General features: G+C 33.2%; 1 protein-coding gene across 1 annotated transcript in view; it reads right to left on the bottom strand.

Moving 5' to 3' along the window:
• Nucleotides 1–1,543: 1,543 nt before the first annotated feature.
• Nucleotides 1,544–20,320, bottom strand: part of LOC127869216 (uncharacterized) — a 64,552-nt gene continuing 45,775 nt past the window's right edge. The window contains exons 6-7 of the mRNA XM_052411592.1: nt 11,827–12,831; nt 1,544–11,485 (exon numbers count right to left, since the gene is read on the bottom strand). Of these exons, the coding sequence (XP_052267552.1) occupies nt 11,106–11,485; nt 11,827–12,831 (1,385 nt within the window). The 3' untranslated portion in view covers nt 1,544–11,105. The remainder of the gene's footprint in view (nt 11,486–11,826; nt 12,832–20,320) is intronic.

Below are 20,320 nucleotides of genomic sequence, written 5' to 3'. Positions count from 1 at the left end.
TAAGGTCAAGATGATTAGCGAATATTGGAACGATATACAATTGATCAATTTCTTGCTGATATGGCTGGATATTGATATAAATTTAAACAATTAATATAAGTAATAAAGGGTACAATCGGCAAAATATACCGGTCACGCGCAATGTGCACTAATAGTTTCATTTTCAAATGACTGGCATTTGTTTAATGAAACTTCATGAAAGTGCGTGTATATTCATTTCAGAAGACGACCACGTTGATACAACTTTAGTACGATGTTCTAGCTCGTTATACGACCTAACAGTGTGCATGGCGGAAGAAAAGTCCATATTGTTTGAAATTAAAAAATGTGACGGGCTATTTGCGCAAACGTTGTTGTGTCTGTACACAGGAGAGGAAGTGTCTTATGCGCATGACCAGGATGAAGCGGAAGAAAATGGCGATCAATTCGTTGTGAAACGAGGCCTGGGACGATGTATTAATCAGTGATTGAATGGGCAGGGTCGATTGAACTTCATTCAGGGTAAATCTATGTGCCATTAGTAACAAAAACGTACAATTTTAGAAGACTTAATGCTGCTACATATAAGTGGTTATGTTCGCTCTCATATTGTTTTCGCAATAGTTGTGAATGATACCATTGTCTTACTTTGAAGCTATGTTGTGTTACTATACTATTACAAATGGTTCTTACAATGCCTTGTTCGTGACAGATATTCATATTCAAACATCATATGAGTATTTAGCTTTGCAGACTTTGCTATCGCTGATGGTGAAGGAAAGAACAATGTACACATTAAGTTGTTTTTCCCAATATAACGGCGACCATACCGCTTATGTACTTCCAAAAATAGTGACATTTGAATATTTCGCTTAAATCAGTGAATAAACAATTAATACGAATATAATATATATTGTTATTTAATATCAAAATTAAGGGTGTACACAATGCGAGAATATTCACAATATGACACAACGAGACAGGAAAATTCATTTGTAACAGCTTTACTTTTATTACTGAAAGCATTATCCGTAAAGAAATATCATATACAATTGTATATATCATTACGTTGCGCTTGGTGATTCGACAGCACTCGCCACGTATGCATTTCTTTCATCACTTAAGGGGTAAGAATAAAAGCCGTATATCGTCCTACCGAGTAACAAACTGAACGACCATAATCAAACATGCATGAACGACATACATTGGTACGTTGTAGTATAATAGCATAATGTGTTTTAAAAATGTATCTTTGGTACCATAATTTTGCTAACTACGCTATTGCAGATTTGTTTTAAGGTCTGAACCAAATATTAAGAAGTTTCTCCGTTAACTTTTAAGCATACGATTATTTGGGCCACTAAAGGATATTCGTTATATCTTGTTGAGATGAAGTTAATTATGCTAATGAAAGCCCAGAAATAGATGGCTTTTTGGTGCAAGGCTTTCTTAGCGCTCGAATGTTTACAGCCTAACATGACAAGTTCCGTGAAACGTACGCCCCTTATATTAAATGTTTCGTAATATGTTATCGATGTGAACAATGCAAATAAATAAACACATGAAACTATGCAAACTTTTATTCACAAAACATACATTCCAAGAACAGCAGTGGCATTTATGTTTGCTACATTATGAATGTCGTCGAATTACTTACTTATCGATTTGTTAAGCGATAATTTTTTTTCTTTAATTAAGTACTTGATAATTAAACAAAACACACTTCAACAAATAACAAAGACAAATCTTGAAAAGAAAACGAAAAATTATATCAAATTTTACTTATTATGACGTTAGATATACGTGTATATAGCCCCTACTTAAAAAAATAACAAGAGTTCCGCAATCGGGACATATGCCCCCAAAACAGGGCTTTGAACAAGGGACCCGAATTTCAATAGGGGACACCTACTGCCCAAGGCCAAAGCACATCTGAAATATCAAGCAAATCTTTCAATATGTTGACAAGTTATCGATCGGATATGATTTTCACACTAATTGTAACAGTGACCTTGACATTTGACATAGTGACCCTAATTTCAAGAGGATTTATGTACTGTCCAAGTCCAATGCGCATGGTCAGTATCAAGCCAATCGGTCGATTCGTTTACGAGTTATTATACGGAAACGATTTCCCACTTAGTGTGACAGCGACCATGACCTTTAACCTGGTGACCCTAATTATAATAGGTCATCTGTTGTTATCTAATGAAGTACCAAGCCGATAGGTCACTTCGTTGACGAGTTATTGATTGGACACAATTTTGACACCTATTGTGACTGTGACCTTGACATTCGGTTTAGTGACCCCAATTTTATTAGGGGTCATATTATGTCCAAGGGAAATGAACTTGTTAAGTATCAAACCAAGTGGCCAATTTGTTGACGAGTTATTGATCAGAAACGAACTGGTCCATCGACAGACAGACCGACCAACAGACAGACCGACCGACCGACATCCAGCAAAACAGTTTAAGCCTTCTTCTTCGAAGGATGGCATAACAATCGATTAAAATAAGGTTACACTTCATCGTTATGTTTAAGGCATACTATTCAACATACGTACACAAAAAACAACACAGTTATTCAAACATGTACACTCTGTAAACAACAAAATCAGTTGACGGATTGTTATTTTAAGTTTTTTTAATCTAAAAATGTTTATTCATTTGCAAATAATTAAATTAATAAATCTGCAAACAATTATATTTTGATATTATGTAATATATAGATGTAAAACTCCAGTTACTCCAGCAGTATTGCATTCCTATTATACACATGTTCGTGGTCCGTTATTTATTTCAAGTATCCAATTGCCAAAACAGTACGGTTCAATACGAAACAACATACACACATATGATAATACAGCTAGGGAAACCTCCTTGGAACGGTAAATGCTAAGCACTGGGGGTTTAAACCGGTTTTAGAGGGCTCAACCTCACACTTGGCCTAGCAATATTCAAGTGTAAATAATATTTAACTCATAGTATTGCAACTCAAATTTAACAGTAATAAAATAGAAATAGAATGCATTCTATTTAATTACCATTTAATTACTCAATGGTAGGAAGGAGACCAGAGCAACAGAGTTACAACATTTTGAGGAACGATGAAATGAAATTACGAACAAGTATCAACTATATCCCTTCTTTTAACAAAAGATTTAAAAATATAGCATCATATAGTTAATATTTCAGATCATCATCATGCAAATTAAAATAAATATAAATACAAATGAACGTAATATATGAAAATAATAACCGTTTAGACTAAGGCGATACTTTATCAAAACAAAACATGTACTAGTAATCTATACTAGTGATCTATACGTATAATTATTTATGGCGATTGCCAAATCATGAAATTGACAAAAAACACACAACAATCAATTCCCAAACATATGTAGTGCAAAAAGCATTTATATCATTTTGTCAAATAATAATGTATGTATTCCGGCAAGACATGTATACTTCGTGCAATAGATAACCAGAAATCGCTCATGTACTTCTAGCAAACTTGTAACAAATGTGTAAGAAAACATAAAACTTTAATGAACACGTTTTGCTTTTTTTAAAGTCTTTAAATTTCATTACAAGTACATAAACTGGAGTAAGTGCCAACTACTGAATATAATAATCTGAACAGTAGCAGGTTTTCGCATGCAGAACGTATGACGCAATGGTTATTTATAGATATTTGCCAGTTTTCCTAATTTATATTTAAACCGTATTTGTTTTTCACAAAAAGCACTGTTTAAATGGAAAAAGAAACATTTAGCAAAAACAATTGAACTTTCTTTTTGTGTATAGAGTTGAAGGCACTTACGCGCATTGTTAAACTGAATCTGAAGACCTTTGTGGACTTTAAACAGAGAAATGTTTCGCTAAACCTGTTGATATTTTCATTTTGAATTCGGGAGTGTTCATGATCAAGTTTTATGAAAGCATTTGGTTGTCTAATGCAGAAGTATGCCTAAATAGAAATCCAACACATCAGCTTACACAACACGTTAATAACATACATGTTATATTAGCGATAAGGTATCATTCATGTGGTTATGTCCCGGTAAAGGTGATATTTATGATAAATACGTATGCTTATACACAAGCAATTCTCTGAAATAACATCTTGACATCAATTATTCGCCAATTTGTTGCATATACGTTAAATGCAAATCAGCGGATATTCACGATTGATATTGAAATCATACTGACGTTGAAAATTATCAAAATGAAGAAATAAAATAGATTTTAAAGCATTATATACAATGGTAGATTTTTTTACAATTTAATTGACACATTTTGAAATATACGCTCTTTCAACTAAATCAAACTGTTTATAAACACATTCTTCGAATAATTTATAGAGAGTAAATATGTCATAATTTACTTAGTTCTAGGATTTTCAAGTTAAACACCCTTCCGCTGGACATATTTTTAAAGGCAAGCGATAAGGAATTTTTACGTTATCTGAATTTTGAAATAATTTATTTAGCATGTATTTAAAAAGCTCACAAATAAGTTATTGTCCATCGATTAGAATGTTGCTGAATACATAAATATGCCTCTTTGTTAATACTTTTCTATATTTTTTTTAACTGTTTTGATTTTTTCCGTTCTATATATTTGATTTGCCTCGCTTATAGGTGTGTGGGGGTCGAGGTCATCTCCCCCACACAGTACATCATCAGTATATATAACCAATCATAATGAATGGTGTACAATATTGCATTGTATACAGGCGCTAATATAATAACTGCGTAATGAAACACATACAAACTGTCATTACTGCATAAATAGCAATAAATTTATACATTTAACGAAGAATAAATATATTGCTAATATATGCAGGTCACAATGTACAACTTACGGTACATACACAAGCAATTATCAGATATAACATATGGACATCAATTATTAGACGATTTGTTGCATATATGTTAAACGCAACGGATTTTCACGATTGGTATTGAAATCATATTGACGGTGAAAATTATCAAAATGAAGAAATCAAAGAGATTTTGTAGAATTATATACACTGTTTTTTTCAATTTAATGGACATTTTTTAAATATACACTCTGTCAACTTAATCAAACTGTTAATAAAGACTTTCGTTGAAAAATTCTATAGTGTACATAGGTAAGATTTTGCTAAGTTCTAGGATTTTCATGTAGAGTTTTACTTCCTACCGCCGGACATATATTTTAATGGCATGCGATAAGGAATCTGTACGTTATCTGAATTTTGAAATAATTTATTTAGCATGTATTAAACATCTCAAAAATAAGTTATTGATTAGAATGTTGTTGAATACATAAATATGCCACTTTAATTCTTTTCTATATTTAAAAAACAATCCACGAATTTAAAACGTGTTGGTGTTAACACTAATGGAATGTATCCATGGAAACATCATGCTTATGATGTACCTTTTTAATTTCACTGGGGCCCAATGTTGACAAGAGTTCCTTGGTCGAAGACATATGCATTTCCCCAAAACAAGGCTTTGAACTAGTGACCCCAGTTTCAATAGGGGCCGTCTACTGTCAAAGATGATTGCACATGAAAGGTATCAAGCCAATGGGTAAATTTGTTGACGAGTTATTGAACAGAAACAATGTTTCCACTTATTGTGACAGTCACTATTACCTTTGACCTAGTGACTCCAATTTAAATAGGGGTCATCTACTGCCTACCTTCAATGCACATGGGAAGTTTCAAGCTAATCAGTCAATTTGTTGACATGTTATTGATCGTAAACAATTGTCACGCTTATTGTCACAGTGACATTGACCTTTGACTTGGTAATCCCAGTTTCAATAGGGGTAATCTCCTGTACAAGTCCAAAGCACGTGAAAAGTATCAAGCCAGTCGGTTAATTCGTTTATAATTTATTGATCGAAAACGATCTTAACACTTAATGTGCTAGTGACCTTGACCTTTGACCTAGTGACCCCAATTTCAATAGGGGTCATCTCCTTTCTAAGGTAAATGTACATGTGAAGTATCAAGCCAATCGGTCAATTCGTGGACGAGTTATTGATCGGCAGTAACTGGTCTACCGAAAGACCGACCGACATCCAGCAAAACAATATTCCCTGGTATACTACTTGATACATTATCCATATAGAAATGAATGATGCAAGTCACTATTTTCTAATGATACAGACTCAACAAAATGACCCAATCTTTATTTGAAGCTATTAAGTTGGAATCTAAATTGCAGGAGACATTCATATGCTTACAAATATACTGTATTGAAAAATATTAATTTGTCGCGATACCGATAGGTAGTCTTTGATTCATTTTACAGGTATATAAAAATTGTTTCGTTACTTATTATACAAAACCCATTAACTAGAAATGTACTGTTTTGCTTCTGCCTCCAGATTAAACAGTGAGAGGACAAAAAACAAAAAGTGGCATCCAATCCTGCATATTTTCCAGTACATTAACACTTAACACAATACTAAATACATACAGGATTAAAAAAGGTATTTATACAACGTTTAATCTAATATATACATATTTACAAATATATTTTTGCTTTTCACCATGTTTATTTTTTTTTCTAAATATTTTTAATGTAAAGTTTATTTCACATTCATTAAAAAAAAACTTATTGTTAATTTACATGTTAATTTGTTAGTATATAATAATATAAAATAGTTCATTCAACAATTTAACTTGCTTGGCATAAAGCATGTATACTAGAGGTACGTTTAATCCATGCATAACATTATATCGATACAAACAAAACCACATACACACAGACACATGCACAAATGCTATGTAATGATAGGAAAAAATGTTTGGACTTCAGAAAATTATTACATTTAATCAAACAGCAAAGGTATTATATATTTTTAAAGCGAACAACACAAATGCAATAAGATTATTCTTTTAATCTACAAATTGCTGTACAACTTATTTATATATTGATCGGAAACGATTTTCACACTTATTGTGCCTGTGACATTGACCTTCGACCTAATGACCCCAATTTCAATAGGGGTCAGCTCCTTTCTAAGACAAATGCACATATGAAGTATCAAGCCAATCAGTCAATTCGTGGACGAGTTATTGATCGGCAGTAACTGGTCTACAGAAAGACCGACCGACATCCAGCAAAACAATATTCCCCGGTATACTACTTGATACATTATCCATATAGAGATTAATGATGTAAGTCACTATATTCTAACGATACAGACTCAACAAAATGACCCGATCTTTATTTGAAGCTATTAAGTTGGAATCTAAATTGCAGGAGACATTCATATGCTTACAAATATTATACTGTATTGAAAAATATTAATTTGCCGCGATACCGGTAGGTAGTCTTTGATTCATTTTACAGGTATATATCAATTGTTTCGTAACTTATTATACAAAACACATTAACTAGAAATGTACTTTATTGTTTCTGCCTCTAGATAAAACAGTGAGAGGACAAAAAACAAAATGTGGCAGCCAGTCCTGCATATTTTCCAGTGCATTAACACTTAACACAATACTAAATACATACAGGATTATAAAAGGTATTTATACAACGTTTCATCTAATATATACATATTTACAAATATATTTTTGTTTTTCACCATGTTTATTTTTTTTTCTAAATATTTTTAATGTAAATTTTATTTCACATCCATTCAATACAAAACTTATTGTTAATTTACATGTTAATTTGTTAGTATATAATAATATAAAATAGTTCATTCAACAACTTAACTTGCTTGGCATAAAGCATGTATACTAGAGGTACGTATAATCCATGCATAACATTATATCGATACAAACAAAACCACATACACACAGACACACACATAAATGCTATGTTAGGAAAAAAAAAAATGTTTGGACTTCAGAAAATTATAACATTTAATCAAACAGCAAAGGTATTATATATTCAAAGCGAACAACACAAATGCAATAAGATTATTCTTCTAATCTACAAATAGCTGTACAACTTATTTATATATTGATCGGAAACGATTTTCACACTTATTGTGCCAGTGATATTGACCTTTGACCTAATGACCCATATTTCAATAGGGGTCAGCTCCTTTCTAAGACAAATGCACATGTGAAGTATCAAGCCAATCGGTCAATTCGTGGACGAGTTATTGATCGGCAGAAACTGGTCTACAGAAAGACCGACCGACATCCAGCAAAACAATATTCCCCGGTATACTACTTGATTAATTATCCATATAGAGAGTAATGCTGTAAGTCACTATATTCTAACGATACAGACTCAACAAAATGACCCGATCTTTATTTGAAGCTATTAAGTTGAAATCTAAATTGCAGGAGACATTCATATGTTTTCAAATATTATACTGTATTAACAAATATTATTTTGCCGCGATAACGGTCGGTAGTCTTTGATTCATTCTACAATTATATACAAAAAAATGTGTAACTTATTATATAAAACACATTAACAAGAAATGTACTTATTTGTTTCTGCCTCCATATTAAACAGTGAGAGGACAAAAAACGAAAAGAGGCAGCCAATCCTGGATATTTTTAAGTAAATTAACACTTAAAACAATATGAAATATATAAATATTTTTTATGCAAATTTTTTTGCACCTCTTTTCAATACAAAACTTATTGTTTACATGTGTATGTGTTAGTATATAATAATATTATAGAGTTCATTCAACAATTTAATTTGTTTGACATAAAACACGAATTGCTTTACTAGTGGTACACACTGTCCATGCATAACATTATATAGATACAAACATAAACACACATACACAAACACATACACAAATGCTCATAAAATTATACAAATAAGTAAACAGCAATGTCACTAAATATTTAAAGTAAACAACACAAATACAATAAGATTATTGTATTGATCTACACATAGCTTTACAACATCCCAGTTTTGTAGTTCATTTTGCTAATATTTTGTTAAAGCTTGAATTGTCCTTGATTATCAAAGGCAATTGTTCAGTCCTCTTATTGAAGGTAGTAAACCATTCCTCTTGAATACAAATATATACTTTTTAATTTCTAGGATAAGGATATTTATATCAGTCATATTAATGCCTGTACCCCAAATAGCATTGTTTGACAGGAAATCTCTGTTTATTGTTGCACATTATGTGATCCTAAAAATTATACAACATAATGTACAATTCTCTTTGTAAAAATGCAGTCCTATAATGTATGTAATTACAAAAGGAACATACATTGTCATTAACAATGTTCATTTTATATATCAAAGATTTTATTCCTAAGCTTCTGTGAATAATTCTTGTCTGGATACATTGAATGTATGCGTCTCTAGATAAGGTAAAATAAATTGTATGTCCTTTTGTCCATTCAATGTTATTAAAAACTGTATTCCATTTTAAATGACATGTGGGTACATCTGTATTATAGTTAAAACATTGATAAACACGTGTGCTGTGATAATAACCTGATACAATGCTTTTTTAGTGATATGATATAAATGGAGATTGCATATTGGGTTTTTTATAACTGGAAATCCTGATAATCTCATTAAGTGCCTTCACATTTCTGATTAAGCCTTCATTTAAGTTTAAGATGCTTTGCCCTTTTTATAGTGTTTTATTTCGTGGCGGTAACAAATGCTTACAAAGAGCTGCAATGTCCATTTGCATTTGTTTCAGGTTTGGATGAAAGGTTTTCAGTTTAGTTATTCCTTATTCCTTTAGAACCACCCATTACAGGTGTCGCAATTATAGTTTTTTATTTATTAAGTATTTTCCCTGTTAAGTAATATTCTTCTGTTAAGGAAGAATGCATTTTTGTTTATTTTCCGCTTATATTATTACAGCTGGAACTAACTGCCAGTAGTAAAATTTATGTTTCGATAATTGCATTGGGTAGTGGTTATTGTTATGGAGCTTTTTTTCGTAAAGTTCTTGTACATACGCAATTTAAACAAAACATAATTAATGCGTATCAAACGATCTGGTTGTACAGAAAGTACGCTATTCCCAGGTTTAAATCACGGCATATGATAAATTGACGATTGGTTTGGTTAAGTATTTCAATATATTCAAAGGATCTATAAAAACAGGAAGGTAGTGTATGTATTCGACCCATATAAAGTAAGCAAAGTCAAGCGGTATTCTCAAAACAAAAACAAGTGCATGAAAATGAACGTATATATCAGCCCATATTTTTTGTGTTTGGCTTATTAAAATAACACAAATGATCTGTTCCCCTAGAATTTGCTGAGCTTTATCTTAAACAAAATTCACATGTCCAATCCAGACATATTATAGCTTACCGTATATTATTGTTTCCGGAACACAATATACATTCGTATATTAGTATTCATCTATGTTATGTTGTTAACTAAAGTTAGATCAATAATGCTCAAATGTTATAAGCTTATAGTAAAGAACAGACCTGGGGTCGTATTCCAGAAGCGTCTCAAGTTAAATTTTATTCTTTTCCTTAAATTGGGAAATTTTCTTTAGTGTTTCTTTTCATATTGTAATAGCTTTGCATCAAGAAATACATTTAAATAACATCATTATGCCAATGGTATTTTAGGAATACCAAAACACATGTGTTTCCTTATTTAGTAAAGAAATACAACACATTGTAATTTTGAACTAAAGTGAAATAATTTAAGGAAAGACTTGAGATGATTGTGGAATACCAGCCCAGAACATAATTGTATTATACATTAACTGTACAACCAGCGTTACAAAATTGATAATACACATTTACCGAGTATAATAGATTATTAGTAGAACCATACAGATATTTACACAACAATCGTTGCATATCGCATGTATAATGTCAAATGGTAATCGACCGAAAACACTTGTAATATTTTGTAACAAAATAAAAAGTCAACAAAGTATCAAATAAGCTTACAAGTACTAAAGTTTGTTGACTAGTAAATGCGTTTAAGTTCAAAGCTATAGATTATTTTATAAATTATTTTATGAAACAAGTACATGTACAAAAATAAAGGAACACATTATCATATCATCGAACACATAAGCATGTCTTTTGTGTTATTCTTTGTGTTTGTATTCACTATGGATGGTTGTTTATGTCAGCATCAGATATATTTTGTTTTCTTTTTTTTTAAAGTACCTTAATAATTTTTGCAATATTCATGACCATATGCTCCGTGGTCTGGTGGAAAATGTTTTAAATTTTGAAATGTCTAATGCCTCTAAAACAGATTGTATAGGTGTCGCATAACAAGAATCGAACACATCGCGAATACAATGAATACCAATGCAGACCGGTTCTCCGTCACCATCTTGTACAAACACAGCAGACCCTGAGTCGCCAGGTTGTGCGAACACACCAGCCACTGGCCTAATTTCTATCAGGTTGACTAACGTAAGTCCTGCATTACGAATAAAAAAGGCATTTGGCCATCGTGGCATAATGATCATTCCTGCCGTATACCCAGTAGTAATCCCAAATTTAACGCATCTTCGATTCTGTCGTGGTTGATATGCTCTTCCTGATGTATATATTAGACCTTAAAAGAAAAAAAAATAACAAAAGTATGTTCACGTTATAAATGTTAACATAAACAAAGAGCTGAAAGACTAAATCACATGAAGAAAGGTTGTTGGCTATATAGCAATTTAGACATATGTAAGCCTGTATGATATTTGTTTAAACAGTAATTTGCATTTCGTAAATCTATACTTTTAAACTGGACTCAAAATGACATGCAATGTTATATTTGCCAAAACATATTAATACAGACACTATTAATTGTGTTGATTTCTTAATTTCTTAATTGCTCACAAAATGTTACTGTATAACACTAATACATTTCTTACTTATTATAAAAAAAAATTAAATAAAAAATACCTAAATCTGTTCCATCCCTCGGTATTGGAAACTCGCCATATTTAGGTGGTCGTTTTTTTATTGAAAAGATTGCGATTTCAAGTCCATGCAATGGTTTGTAAATAACCTCCTTAAGTTTTCCGATTACGTTGTCACGTACAGGTGAGAAATGTGGTTGATAAACGTCATTTTGAACGTCATTTTCATCGTCACTGTCACTGACACTGAAATGACTGGATTTATCTTCACATTGTATTAATTCATCGGCAGACAGAAGAACATGTGCACTGGTGATTCCACAAAGACCGTGATCAGGATGTTCAAAAAATAAACTTAGTGTTCCACTTTTATTACGAGATATTTGACATCCCATGGATATATCGTTGAGAACGGCATCAGCAGGCTGACGACTGTCTAGCATAAACGCACCTTCTCGAACATCTACTTGAATACCATCGATATTCTTCTTAATTGGCTCCTCATCGATTGGAATATATCCTTGTGCATGCACAAACATTGCCAAACGAGCTTCATATTGATTTTTGTTTTCTGACGATGGGTTATTCACTTTATGCATGAATCCTTTAATCATGTTTAGATATCGATGATTTGCACGTAACTGGTCAGCATGCGTCGTAATACAGTTTCTCAACTTTTTGATATCCTCTTCTTGTATTGGTAGATTACATGGGACGACGGTTTCTTTATTATCACTGTTTGTTTGATGTGGTGATTTGATTACACATTCGATTGCAAGCTCTTTCAGACATTTTTCAACATCAATCACGTCCCCATCGCTTTTTACAGTAACCACAAACGTCAAATTCCTTTGATCAGTGACTTGATAAGCAGCATATACATGTTCTACGCTCAATTTCCCACGTATGGAGCTATAAACAACATTACACAGATTTTCAAGTTCTTTTGACGGTCGCCCAAATCGTTCAACTACGGCTCGGAGTTTAGAACGCATTGGAAATGATTCAAAGACAAGGTCAGTATCTGAGTATTGTATACAGGAGTCCTCTGAAATTAAAAACCTCATTTTGAGTACAACATAAACTCAGTTGTCATACATATACATGTACAAGCATTTTATCTACAATGTTTGCTTTACTTCTCGAATGTTGTTAGATGCCTAAATTACTTACGTGGAATTCGTCTTAATTGTAGATAAAACACACACAAATAACGTTAATGAATCTAAGGTTTTCCAAACATTTTAAACACTCCAATACATAGCTCATGTATTACTTAAGGACAAAAAAAGCCATTTGTTAAAATCAGTACATAAACTATTGCATTAACTTTTATATTATGCCTTGTATCATTTTGTCCCGCGGGACACATACTAAAAATGAATTGGATCTCAAAAAATTGTTCATACGTCGAGTTTGGTTGAAACCGACTATGGAGTCGTTTAGGATAACAAGCAGGTAAACGTTTTAGTAAATTCATCCAACTAGCAGAAATATACTTTAATTAATACACGACATAATTTTAAGTATATTCGGGGGCTTAAAAATGCCACAACTGCGAAAATGTCGTAAAACAAAAGTATATAGTTTGGCAAGTTCACATTCTAGTTAATATTAGGTTTTGCTAGGTTTATTCCAGCGATACAATTTTAGTTACAATCAAGTCAAGTACAAATGTATTTGTTTGGCTTAAACAGGCCGAAATTTCATATCTGAAAATAATCCGAACTAATACAGATGTGCGCAAGTTCACATGTGGTTAACATTATTGTAAAGTTGTAAAATCAATACTTTGTAAATTACGCGCGTCAGATAAATTATACGACTAACAGTATAAAGGGTGGCAGTAAGACATACGGATAGGAAAAATTCAATATCCTCACCCTTCTTAAATCAAATACGGGACTAGTGTATTGCTTGCAATAATGTCAAAGCCTTGCTTAAACGCGTTTTCCAAGAACTGTTGTCATTTTCCTCTATTACACTTCAGTCGTTATTACAGGCATCATCATTTTTATATACAAATTCGATTATTAATTTAAAAAAACAACAACATATATAAATGAAAACAAATCCCCAAATGCGTTATCTAAGCTTTTACTGTACCGTGTCTTATTCTGCGACACTACTCACTCACCCACTTACACATCTGACACTAGCAGCATACACGGACAGTTAATTTATCAATAAATTGTTATGTCTTTCAGTATAGCTTTATAAACTATTAGTATTGAGAATTATTCATATATATTCACGCTATGTAATCCGGCATTGTCTACGTGGATTTACGGATTCTTCCTTAGATGCACGACAATAATCTTGAATTTAACTACATTATGTTAAGTTCTAAAATCCTGTCAGAATGGAATTTTGCTGATTCATCTTAGCTGAGAAAGTTGTAATTCTAATGCTCTTATTGATGCTTTACCAAAGTGTTGATACAGACAAAATTTGATGCAGTTTCTCTTTCATTGTTTTTCAATTTGAAACGCGTTACTAAGAGGCTAATTTTTATCAACAGCTGTGTTTCAATTTAAAACGCGTTACTAGGAGGCTAATTTTAATCAACAGCTGTGTGATGTTTAATTTTTCATCTCACAGTTCGGTATGTATTTCAACTGGTTTACGAAGTGACTTTTTGAAGGCGGCGACCACATAATATATAGAGGATATTTGTTCATGTCAGTGTAAGATCGTTTGTTATTTCACTTGTGATCATAGATAATATTATTATTCTTATATCACGAGTGGAATAACAAACGATCCTATACTGACATGAACACATTTTCTGTTTCTTTTATGCCCCTTTAAAAAATAAAATAATTTACAGCTGTTTCCCTTCGCTGAAAAGTTACCCTTTCTCCCGTGGCGAGCCTCAATACATTTCAATACACAACATGAAGTCATTATACGAGCGAAAATCTCCGGTTAAACTTTTAAACAATGTAAATAAAAGGTGAAAAAAAAAATAAAATATAAAAAAATGTTTGATTTGATGGAAAGTCGTTTTTAATTCACTCGTGATCATAAAAAAGGCATATGTTTTTGATGTTAGTCTCGATATGATAATCTAAAAATAGAAAAAGTAGTTCCAAAAATTGGTTAATTTCACCGGTGAAAATTACAATTTGTTTTATTTACACTGCTGTTATGTCACTGCAGAAATGGCATATTTTATCATTAGGTATAAAATAAATAACTTTTATGTGTGGCGGTTATGTTCTTTCTATGTTGGCATTTATGTTCTTATTGCGCGATATAATAGGAGGTTAGTCATGACGTTAAAAAAGTTTAATCCCCCAACGATTTGCATGGAACGTTCCAATGCGGAAGCGTTGCTCAAAGCTTAAACCACTGTTGTCTTTCATAGCGTGTTGTTTGTATTCAATTCTAGGAAATTATGCTATAGTCTGAAATAAAACACTAGCGGGTCAAATAAGAATTTCTGTCCTGATAACGTTTCTGGGGTTTCATATACATATATTTTGGTATATGTATATACATTTGGTTTATATATATATATCTTCTTTCAATATACATATGGAATGTATACAAGCCACAAGTTTAAACAGTGTGCCTTGATATTTAAGCGAGCGAAGAAATGGATGTGCTTAGTGTTTTGAATAGAACAAGAGGGCCAAGATGGCCCTAGTTCGCTCACCTTTTTTTACAAGGCCTTGTTCATTGCTTAGTTGAAAATTCAGTACTCTAGAGCATTTTATATTGGTTCTATTTTGTTTACTTTTGTATTGTGAGCATATGAATAATTCTAATTGTGCAATACAAACACTTGCAAGTAATTATAATTCTTCATGTGTTTACAAGGTTTTTGTAAGATTTTGACCTCGTGACGAAGATTTTGACCCCACATGACCCAATTTTAAACTTTGCATAGATATAATCAAGAAAACAATCCTGGTTAAGAATCATCATTATTGGACCAAAACTATGGCTTCTAGTTTGTTAACAAGGTTTTTGTAAGATGAGACCCCATGACCTCGATTTTGTCCCCACATTACCAAATGTCAAACTTGACCTAGATATTGTCCATACAAACATACTGGTCAAGTTTCATCAATAATGAACCAAAACTCTGGTGTAAGGAGTGTTAACGAGGTTTTTGTAAGATTTGACCTGGTGACCTATATTTTGACCACTCATGACCAAGCTTCAAACTTTGCTTACAAAAATAAATATTTTGACCAAGATTCATATAATCTGAAACAAAACTTTGACCTCAAAAGTGTTTATAAGGATTTTGTATAATATAATGTAAATTTTGACAATCTAGGGGCAATAAGTCTGGCATTTATTATGCGATTTTGCTCATTATCAAACTTGACTGAGATCTTGTTGCCATATAGCTTCTCAGCAACTTTGATAATGAATGCTTGAGAAATGTGAATGCTAGAGTGCTTACAAACCAAATGTGGACGGACGGACGGAAGACGGACAAAGACTGATCCTGAAACCTCACATTAGAAATCAGGTGAGCTAAAAAGTGTGTTTTTTCACCGATATGAGCCATTTTCCAACTTGTCCGAGATATCAATAAAAGCAATGTCTTGACTAAGTAACACGATGCCTAAGCAACATATTTGACTTCTAGAGTGTTCACAAGGTTTTTCTATAGACATTTAAGATAAACTGCCCCACCCCCTGGCGGCCAAGTTTTTAGACCCATCGGTACCATTTTCGAACTATCTGAGATATAAATAAAACCAAAGTGTTCACAAAGTTTCATGATGATTTGGCGAAAGATGTGACTTTTAGAGTGTTCAAAAGCTTTATTTACTATATAAATATAAGGAAAATGCACCACCCCACAGGCAGACATGTTTTTCAACGGACCGGAACCATTTTCAAACTCAACTCTTAATTCTAGGAAATACATGTTCGACCAAATTTCATGACGACTCCGCCAAAAATGTGACTTCTAGAGTGTTCATATGTTTTCACTATATACATTTAGAGAATTCTGCCCGCCCACTGCCGGCCATGTGTTTTCACCGATCTGGACCATTTTCAAACTCGTCCGAGATATCAATAAACCCAATGTTGTGACAAAGTTTCATGATCATTGGGCAACAAATGTGACTTCTTGACTGTTCACAAGCCTTTTTTTCTATATAAATATAAGGAAATCTGCCCCTTCCCCCCTTGCAGCCATGTTTCTTAACGGACCGGAACCATTTTCGAACTTAACTCACATATCTAGGAAACAAATGTACGGACCAAATTTGAAGATTGAACCATAAATGTGACTTCAAGAGTTTTCACATGTTTTCACTATAAACATATAGAGAAAACTGCCCCGCCCCTGGTGGCCATGTTTTTTAATCGATCTTGACCATTTTCGAACTCGTCCGAGATATTAATAAACCAATGTTTTGACAAAGTTTCATGATGATTGGGCAAAAATTGTGCCTTATAGAGTGTTTACATGGTTTCTATATAGCCGAATAACGAAAACTGTCCCGCCAACTGGCGGCCATGTTTTTCAACAGACCGGAACGACTTTGAACTCCACCAACATATCATTAGACAAACATTTTAACATGAAGATTGGGCATGAGATGTGACTTCTACAGTGTTTACGTTTTTCTTTTGTTTGACATAGTGACCTAGTTTTTGACCCAACATAGTCCAGTTTCGAACTCGATCGAGGTATAATTGGGATAAATCTTCTGAGGAAGTTTCATAAAGATCGGACAAGAAATGTGGCCTCTAGAGTGTTTACAAGGTTTCTCTATTGCCATATAAGGAAAAGTGCCCCGCCCACTGGCGGCTATGATTTTTAACGGACCGGAAACAGTTTTGAACTCAACCAACATACCATTAAGACAAACATTTTGACAAAGTAACATGAAGATTGGTCAAGAAATGTGACTTCTACAATGTTTACAAGGTTTTTCTTTTGTTTGACCTAGTGACCTAGTTTTTGACCCAGTATGACCCAGTTTCGAATTCAATCGAGGTTTTATTGGCACAAATCTTCTGACCACGTTCTATGAAGATCGGACAAGAACTGTGGCCTCTAGAGTGTTAACAAGGTTTCTCTATAGCCAAATCAGGAAAACTGCCCCGCCCACTGGCGGCCATGTTTTTCAACGGACCGAAACCACTTTTGAACTCAACCAACATATTATTAAGACAAACATTTTGACAAAGTTACATAATTATTGGGCATGAAATGTGACTCCTACAGTATTTACTTTTTTTACATAGTGACCTAGTTTTTGACCCAGCATAACCTAGTTTCGAACTCGATCGAGGTATTATTGGGCAAAATCTTCTGACCAAGTTTTATGAAGATCGGACAAGAACTGTGAGACTCTAGAGTGTTAACAAACAAATGTGGACGGACGCCGGACGGACGGACGACGGACAAAGACAGATCACAAAAGCTCACCTGAGCAATCAGGTGAGCTAAAAATAAAAGCATATACATATAGGTCGCAAATAAGAACGATTATTTAATGCACTCAACGTTTCTCAGACGATGTGATATAAATGCAAACACTACGATTGTGTTGCTGAATGTAAATTTAAACTTTCAACAGGCAATATATCGGTACTTCGCCGAGGCACTTTAAGTTCGAAATCAGAGTCAGCGGGGCGCTTGAAATGTACAGATACGTGTATTTTTCCACACGCCTAACCATTGTTAAGATCAAAGTGGTATCGACTTCGCGGAATATTTTGAACCGATTTACGATCCTCTGTCAATATCATGTACCTCATTGCCCAATTCAAGCCCGCCGTCGATGTATTGGGAAATTGATATTGAACAATCGATATTGACCTATGAGATCGCACGCTTTGCATGAGCACTAGCATTCGTAGGCAGTCAATACCTGCTGTAAAAATCATGCAGACTACGAGAGACGTAATTGCCATAAGAGTTTGCTGGCTTTGTTGTCTACCAGACCCATCGGACCTTACGGTTATACCTCAACGATGAAATCTCGGAAAGTTATTAATAATACTGATTATGGCAACAGGGTGTAATCCTCGCGGAAATTATGCATTTCATGCATAATATGACCATAGCATGTATTTGACTCGTAAAGCGTATTAGCAAATTATTGTTGAATTCATTACACACAGCAATAAATATTTTGTTAAATTCTTAAATGAGCATCATTAATATTGTTATAAGAAACACGCTACCAAATGTAATGTTAAAACCTCTTTTATAAATGTAAGCTTTAAATAAACAGCGCTTCATGTATAGAGAGTTTCTTTCTTGCAATAAAAAAACACAATTTTAAAGCATGTACAACGTCTAGTGTTGGTATATTTTTTTTGTATACAATCGGGACAGGCAATTTACGCGTGTTCAGAGGATAAAACCCTGCCCCAATCGGACGCTATTTTGTCAAATCTTTTAATAGACGCATATTCTTACCTTTATTTGAAACTGAATAAAAGTGGCGAATGTTTGTGTTTATGAAATTCTTGAGCATTTTTATGCTCAATATTTACAAGAATTCGCTTTTTAAAATGGAATATACGGCATTGTCGGGTAATGAATAGCGAAGGGAAAAAAGTAAGTGTGCAGTAATTGGGAGGGAATTGGGAGGGAAGTCGGGGCCCTTCCATACGTAAATGTATTCCGCTGAATACGGATGTATTAGGTAATAGATCGAGTCTGGATTATGCGTAGCTATGCCTGAAAGGGTTAATGAATTTGAAACAAATGTCGTTATGAATGACTTATAGCTGGGTCTTTTTCTTGAATAGTTATAACACACCAAATAACGTTAAAAAATAATTGTTTAAAAAAACATTTACGAATGGAGGGGCCACGGCTGCCCTCCCAAGCCCATCCCTAACCGCTCCGGGGCGTCTGAAAAAAACCTGTGGAAAGCAATGTCGACAACATATTGTCAAACGTTTTTGAGAAAGAAGATAAAGCATTTTCAACAATATCTTAATCAGTGACCTACAGTATTGTATGATTTTATAGGAGTAATGAATCAAATTGTTAAAGTTTACAAAATAGACGTATGATAAGATTTGTATAAGTTGCTTAATATGTATATTTTATTTGAAAGCTAAGCGATGCTTCATTTTATATGTACACTACTGACAATTTATAATTGCGACACTGAAATAGATGCTATATACTGCAACAGTTGATTCTTTATAAATTACTAACTCTGTTTAATAATCACTTATTTTTTACAACAATTTGAGCAATGTCACGAGCTATGTATCAGCTGTTGGTTTGTAAAACATTACATGTGTATGCTGAATGTATAATATCACATCTTTAAGTTAGCTAGTGGTCAATACAAATTTATTGAGTTACACACACACTAACGAACACACACACATACACACACGCACGCACGCACGCACGCACGCACGCACACACACACACACACACACACACACACACACACAAACACACACACACATACAGCAAAAGTTCTTATTAACAGCAATTCGATAAAATTGATTTTTTTCTTTCAATAAACAATTGAAACATAGCTCCATAATACTAACGTGGTGCTGGCATTTTCATCACC

This window comes from Dreissena polymorpha, chromosome 2, assembly GCF_020536995.1.
Source record: "Dreissena polymorpha isolate Duluth1 chromosome 2, UMN_Dpol_1.0, whole genome shotgun sequence".
NCBI classification, from domain to species: domain Eukaryota; kingdom Metazoa; phylum Mollusca; class Bivalvia; order Myida; family Dreissenidae; genus Dreissena; species Dreissena polymorpha.
The sequence above is the reverse complement of the archived record's forward strand: the minus strand, read 5'-3'. Positions and strand labels throughout refer to the sequence as shown.